Source organism: Sphaeroforma arctica, assembly GCF_001186125.1.
Source record: "Sphaeroforma arctica JP610 unplaced genomic scaffold supercont1.317, whole genome shotgun sequence".
NCBI classification, from domain to species: domain Eukaryota; class Ichthyosporea; order Ichthyophonida; genus Sphaeroforma; species Sphaeroforma arctica.
Window position 1 is genome coordinate 9,364 of NW_014040241.1, and position 7,584 is coordinate 16,947.

Below are 7,584 nucleotides of genomic sequence, written 5' to 3' on the forward strand. Positions count from 1 at the left end.
TATACAAATATATATGTGTGTGTGTGTGGGTGTATATACGTACGTATACATATAATATGTATGATAGTGTCAAAAACTCTAAGAAAGAATTGTTTTATATCATATTCAATCTTGCAGATTTTGGTTGGAAAAAATGTTTTTTTATATATTTAAAATCCCAATCGTAGCCTTTTAAATCTAACATCAATCACTAGGAAAAACGGCCCAAATCATTTGCATGTTCTTGTAAATATTCCTGTTGCAGGGCCACTCGGTCTCGTACGGGTATCTGTAATTATCCGTATTGGCTATTCCAATTTCATAGATAAACGAAAGGTACACTGCAGAGCTTCACAATTATGTCCATCTTCACTGGAGATTTCGAGAAAAGAAATGTTGTGGATCATAGAAGTTTCGTTTCTTGACTTGTATCAGATATTTGGTGACTGCCGTTGCCCACGGTTTATCTCGAGGTCTGAATTGTAACGGTTCCGCACTGCACTGAAGTAATTGCTTGAGTTGTATTACATACTTGGTCACTGTCATTACCCACGATGTATCTCAACGTCTGAATTATGGCGGTGTCCGCACTGAACTGTAGTATTGTTTGAGTTGTACTCCATACTAGATCACTGTCGTTACCCACGATGGTCTGAATTATGTCGGGTCCGCACTGCACTGTAGATTGGTTTGTGTTCTATTATATAAATACTAGGTTACTGTCGTTACCCACCATGTATCTCGAGGTCTGAACTATGACGGGTCCGCAATACACTGAAGCGATATGTGTAGCCGCATGCTTTTTACCCCGCCTACATATGAACCGAGCATACTCGTCAGATGAAAATCAAGAGTCGGCCGAAGATTCGACTTGACAGTCGATGATATTTTACGCTGAAGCGCTGTGACGCCGTCCCACACACCGCTTGAATAAACGATTGACACGTTTGAGACTACCACGAGCTTGTTGGGAATTTATAGGTTCTTTGACGAGGCACGCGTCTGAAAGAAGCGGCTTCGAAATATCACCAGTGCGCAGGCTCTCCGCACTTCGATCCACTTCGTGAGTTTCGCAATCAATACTGTGTCCATATTTTGATTCTCGAACCTGTTGTTGTATATTTGTTGGTACGAAAGTGTAGCTAAAATATGTGTTGCTGCTCAGCTTGTGTGCCATCTCGCTGTTGGCGTCGGTTGCATTGATGACCCGTGATATAGGCCGATCTGCATCAATTGTAACTGTTGACATAGGGTTGCCTAGTTTGACGGCGAAGTTCATATGGTTTGCGATGTTAGTTTGCATATCGTTTTCGAACATTGTGTACGAACTTTCAATTTGTTGTGAAGCGCATCTAGGGGAACGCGCGCTCTATATACCCAATGACTATTACTTTTAAGTGCATGAAAAAATAAATACACAAGTTCAAGACTTCAAAAGTTCAGAAGTTCAAAGCGAAAATAAATAAAATCATTGCCAGATAGCCTTCTGAATCATAAATACAAGGCTATTTATGTATTTATGTTTATATTGGTTTCTGAATATTCTTTTTTAATAAAATAAAATAAATGAAATCTCTAGCCTTCGAGACTGCGAGACCGAGTTCTTGTTTTATTAAAACGAGGAAAAAAAAACCTATATTCGACAGTATTTACTTACATAAATAAATAGCCTCGGTACATACGAAATACATAAATATGAATAAAAATAAATGAAAGACTCAAAAATTGAAAAAGTTGAAACAAAATTGATATTAATTGTTTTTTAAAACAAAAACGAAAAATACCTTTACGGTTTCTAGGCTTCAAGGAATAGAGGCTCGAGCGCAATACATATGTATTCTAAATTTTTTTAAAGATGGTCAGACCTTTTTTTATTAAAAATATATTCGACAATAAGGCGTTTCGTTTTCATTTGTTTTGTTCAAAACAAATGATCTAAATATTTTGCATATTTTTTGTTTGTTTTGTTTATTTTGTTTAAAAAAATAACAAACCAAACAAAAATATTTTTATTTATTCGCCGCGAGGCGTAGACTCCTCGGTGGGCGGCCTTGGCCCAGACCGTAGCCCGTAGGTCGTAAGCCCGAAGACCGCAGACCGTAGACCGTTTAAAAGTTGACACTTATGACTTGACACCAGATTACATTTATTTGGCCTCAAACCCGGTTTATATATTTTTATTAAATAACGACAAGGACATAACATCTTATGTTTAATATTTATGTATGTATTTATTTACCAAACTAATTCACGATCCGTCGTGGTAAATATGTTTTCTGAGGTAAAAAATATTAGGCTCCTGACTGTATTATATTTATTTTTTATAAACAATGGACATGTAGAGTGGCAATCTAGTTTCCGACTGCCTGTAAGGCTGTATTTATTGTCCCGTCGTTAACTCGCTGTAACGGTTCATGCTGTCGTATACCAGAGGCCAGGCAATGCCATTGCCACCTGCCTGTGCTGCCACCTTCAATAGACAGACTTTGACACTGTGACTGATTGTCGCACTGTCCGTCGGTCACTTGAGACTTTGAGAGTTGAGACTATTAGGCTACCAGTAATCAGCCTCCACTGTCCAGTTTGAAACAGCAATGCTATTTATAATATATAAAAACTGTGTCTATATCAAAACTTCAGAAGCCTATTATGTACATATGCTAAATAAATAAATATTTCATGACCGTGTGACAGACAGACTTTGACCCTGTGACTGAGAGTCGCACTGTCCGTCGGTCACTTGAGACTTGAGAGTTGAGACTATCAGGCTACCAGTAATCAGCCTCCACTGTGAAGTTTGAAGCAGCAATGCTATTTATATATAAAAAACTGTTTCTAAATCAGAACTTCAGAAGCCTGCTATTTATGTACATATGTATGCCAAAAAAATATATTTGATACTGCCACTCTAGGCCGTTGGCGGCTATGTGGTGTGACTGTGTGACTGTGTGTACTATTATTTTTAAAAGTGTGAATATGTAGTTTTTTGTGTACACATGTACCTTGTACTGTATTTTTGTACTGTGTATGTACCGTGGTCTGTGGTCTGTGGTCTGTGAGCAGGTGAGAACTGAGAACTGACATGATAACTGTGATATGAATTCGCCATGTTATCTTATTTTTATAAATAGTAAAAGAGTCTAAATAAATACACAACGCTATTCTCAGATTTCTATTGACTATGTACAGTTGTACACTGTAAATATACAATATGTATGTTATTTTCTTTACCATTTTGAATATTTTTAGTTAAATATTTACATACTTCAACTTGTGAGCCTTTTAAAGAGTATAAAGCTAAGGAATTGGATCTAAAATTGTAAACAAGAAAAAGCTTCATGAAAATGAGTAAAAGTCTCTTGTCACAAGAGAAGATAACGACCGACGAGAATTTTGGAAATATTTTATTCTTACACTAATTTTGGTTTCCACCATGTCAAATTGGTTTTATATTTATATATTGTCGCATACTACATATAATTTATAGAAGGTTCCAGACGGGTTTTGAGTTTTGTCGCGTGTACAAATTACGACACGTTGGTTTGATTTTTGACATGTCGACATGTATAATATTCAAAAGTATTAGACATTCTCAAAGCCTGTTTTGATTTTTCACTCATTGTTTGTTCATTCATATTTCATATGTATGCAGAACTACATTTTTTATTTACTCTCGCATTTTAGATGTTCCTATCAAAATTACACATGTCAGTTGTGAGTTAACACTATGACTATTCACTCTATTGTACTCTGTTTTCGGTTAAATGCTAAATAGATACAATACTTTATGGCTTTTTATTCTTATTTATCATCCAATAAGAACGATCAATTTTGTTGTACTAAATACCCTTTCGTCACAACTGTTCAACTAAATATTTGTGTATTTGTTTGTTCAACACTCACGTCTCACACAGTCGCACAGTGTCAGAGTTCAGACTTCAGACTCACACTCACAGACCAGTCACAGTCTCACAGACTCACAGTCACAGTCTCACAGACGCAGTCTCACACTCACACTTTCCCACTCTCCCACTCTCACAGTGTCTGTGTTATTTTTAAAAAATAATAAATATTCACTTCTTGCCTCTCTGTCTCACTCACTACTCACTACTATTTACTAAAATAAATAGTTGCGGCAGGCCGGCAGCTCCTCGGGTCTCGGAGGGGAGGAGGCGGCGGCTCGGCCGTTCGGGGGCTGCTAATTGCTATTGAGCGTGGCTCTGCGCAGTGTGCTCTGTTTTGCAGAGTGCAGAGTGCAGTTGTTCACGTCACTCAATGCTCTCTAACTACTACTAGAGAGAGGGAGAAAGCTGACTGTAAATACTGAGTGTAAAACTTTAAGTGTAAACTGTAAAATATGTAGTGCATTTATATTTTTATATGGTGCATCTCTTCCTCTAAATAACTACAGTTAAAATTCCTTCGACACGAAACTGGCTTTCCATTGGCTCTCCATGAGCCTGTTGAAAATCACGACGTAGCGGCCCACTCTAGCTAGCGGGTTCATCCGCAATTCCGCATGATATTTACACTGATATATTTAACGTCACTATTGAACACAGAATGACGCCATCCAATCAAACATATCTGTGTGCATTTATTAAAAAAAGACGTGAATCTGCTTTCATAAACGCAGAACAACTTGCATTTGTATCAGGCTTCAGTCTCCAAATGCCATTCACTTTTTATAAATAGGTGGACAATTAATGTCGGACGCGATCATTCTCCTACTAGTATTGATTTCCTTTATTTTATAATAATAAAAATTAGTTGGCAATAGCCAATATTTGTAAGTGATTACGCGGTTGTGGGCGTGGTTGGTTTGCACTAGAAGTATTTGGTTCATAAATGAACACATGATAAGAATGTGTGTGTTTCACAATTTGTCATTGATTTATTCTGTACTGTAAAGTGTGTAATCCCATTCAATTAGCCTGCAATATCCAACAGGACTTGTCGGCCAAAATGTGAAATGTACAGATTGCGACTTGACGGGAGTGGTTATTGCAGATACGAAAAGCAGCAAGGGTATGCTGGGAGAAAAATATAAAATTGAATATTTATTTCGGTTTTGCTTTTGAAAACATTGTTATGATCATCTATTTAATCTCCGAAGCATGGTCTTAAAGCGTATATGGAAACACATTGTCCTCAGCTGTGAGCGAATAGGTGCTACGTACTTTCACACCTGTAGCATTAAACCTCTCTTCTTCTTTACATGGCTATATCGGAGGTAAACTTTCACTCGTGTCTTACCGTTTGCGAATTGCTCGATTTATAAACAAGTTCTTTTTTTTGTTTAACCACTTCCAGTACGACATTTCCTATTGATCAGTTTTATATGGTTACTCCAACTGTATCATGAGCAGCATTATGTGCATGATGTGCCAGTGTGCATATACCCTTCTGATCTGCGTGGTCCAACTGCGCGGCATATTTCATTACTTTCAGTACTATAATACCCATGTTGATAACCATGCCATTGTACACATCGTCAGCCTGTTCTTGACATGCATTCAACAAGACTGGGCCCGGCTGCGCCCATTCTTTTGCATATTTGAGGGGTGCAAACTCCAGAGGACTCAACCCTAGACTTTGAGATATGTGAGATTTTCCCTCATGAATTTGAGACATACTGTTGCACTTCAGTGGTGCACCATATGTATGTGTGCATTGCCTCGTCAATGGCTGCGTGTTCGAAAGCTTTGAAATGATACATCGTATATTTTCTACTTTCTGCCGTAGTTCAAAGTTCTGCGTATTATGCTCATGGGCGCATGGTGCACAGCAACGTATCAATGAGCTTTTGGGCGACTTAGTCATTCCTCGCCTGGTTCCGTCATTGGATTGACTATCCTGGTTGGATTTGCCTATTCGAATGCTCCCTTTTTTCTGATTATTTTCCGGTACCCGAGCAAACTGCTTCGCGACAAGTATAAGTGTAGAATACACCTCCTCGCCCAGTTCACAGTACAGTCTTGCTCTTTCTTGCGTTGGTGGCGTGGGTATTGGCTCAGAACTGACTTGCTCTTCCGTCGTGATTGCATGTGTCACTAATCGACGTAATTTTCGAACCATGAACTGATTGAAAATCGCAACGAATATACCAGAACGTCAGTCAATGTCGAGTTTTGTTTACTACCTGTTTTGGAAGCAACAGCCACCGGAAAAGAATGGACTTTAGCTCTACATACCGAATAGTAATCTTCTTCAGCATAATTCGTGCTGAAACAGGCTGCGAGTAGCTTCACAAATTCTAAACTGGCGAAACTGAGTGTGCTCTAATATCCACTATCGCTTGCATTGCAGCTTTGTACGACCTGTTTTGAGAGTTAATCGGTATTGCTATTGAATGGCGAGCCATGCGTCCTGAGCAGAAGCGAAGGACATTAATATTCATTTCAAAACTTATAACAGCGCACGTGGTCGCTGCGTCTGAGTATGTATTTCATTAAAACGTACTTGTGTACGGCGTCCATTTCTCCAATCTTAAGATCAGGTTCAGAGACAAGCATTAATTTCCCCTTCGCTCTTTTGTGCGATATATCATGCACCAAGCCAGCTTCAATTTTAATCACACACAGTTTTGTTGTGTGCAGACTCTACAGTTCGCACCGGCAGAAAAAACATCACGCATAACACCGATAGCGCACTACCAATAACTATTAGGCCCGTACGCCAAGCTCCGATTCGCCATCGCTCATCGCCTTCGATGTAGAAGGTGCTAAGGGCAACTAGACCAAACGTATGGAGAAACTGCAAAATTTCGATGTCCAGCAGAAACATTCAGGTGAGATATGCATATTGTCAAAATTCAAAAAATAAACTCTTGCAATCCCGCGTACCAGATTTGTTCACTCACTCACTAACATACCAGAACATACGCGTAGGTGTATGTACCCACTACGGTTGGATACTTTGCCATGTAGAATCACACGATGAATCCATACGTGGAAATGCATATTGCCACGAAATATGGACCTCTCTGTTCCATTAATTCACTCAGTTCTACGACAGCTGTTCCGAGCACACAACCGGAATTCGTCCCGATAATTCTATCGATTCTGCAGATTGACAAGTATATGCTAGCAGGGGAGGGGGGCGAAGATCATCAGATATAGGATACTGAAGAAGAAAAAATTAAGTTCACAGGACGTGATTTCAATTACAGTATCCTTTTTTTTAGTTGTCTTTTTAGTTACTTCGGATGTTGGAATCGAGAGCTTAAAATTTTCATAAATGGCTTGTCTGCTACGTACACTTGCAACACCAGAACCTGATGTCATGGCAGCACCACCAACGACCACCGCAGTAGTGTATACCCATGTTAAATCGTCCCCGGTGGGCCCGTAAGGTATATTGTGCAATGAGAGAAAGAAGACAAACAGGGATGCTACCAGAAATAGCAAACTCGAACGGAATGCAAATTTCAGCGGAATTCGATTGTAGTATATCCATGCTCGGACAAATAAAAGCCCGTTGTGTGGCATGTCTATTTACTTTTACTCTTGGGCACGTTCAAAACACCTGTGTAAAGTTTTGCTTTTGTTTTTATTGAGGTGTTTCGGTGTAGAAACAGAGAATTTATACTGCCTAGTGTAAAGG

General features: G+C 39.0%; 2 protein-coding genes across 2 annotated transcripts; both read right to left on the minus strand.

Moving 5' to 3' along the window:
- Positions 1–71: 71 nt before the first annotated feature.
- On the minus strand, positions 72–1,453 carry SARC_05132 (hypothetical protein). Its single transcript, XM_014301008.1, has one exon. The coding sequence runs from the start codon at positions 1,295–1,297 to the stop codon at positions 869–871; it is 429 nt and encodes a 142-aa protein (XP_014156483.1). The 5' UTR covers positions 1,298–1,453; the 3' UTR covers positions 72–868.
- Positions 1,454–5,044: 3,591 nt separating this feature from the next.
- Positions 5,045–7,584, minus strand: SARC_05133 (hypothetical protein). Its single transcript, XM_014301009.1, has 2 exons — positions 6,174–7,584; positions 5,045–6,060 (listed from the first exon to the last, which is right to left on the minus strand). The coding sequence occupies exon 2, from the start codon at positions 6,055–6,057 to the stop codon at positions 5,317–5,319; it is 741 nt and encodes a 246-aa protein (XP_014156484.1). The 5' UTR covers positions 6,058–6,060; positions 6,174–7,584; the 3' UTR covers positions 5,045–5,316.

Bases quoted from the DNA above. Each gene is read 5' to 3' on its own strand.
- SARC_05132 (XM_014301008.1), bottom strand. From the start codon at position 1,297: ATGTTCGAAAACGATATGCAAACTAACATCGCAAACCATATGAACTTC.
- SARC_05133 (XM_014301009.1), bottom strand. From the start codon at position 6,057: ATGGTTCGAAAATTACGTCGATTAGTGACACATGCAATCACGACGGAA.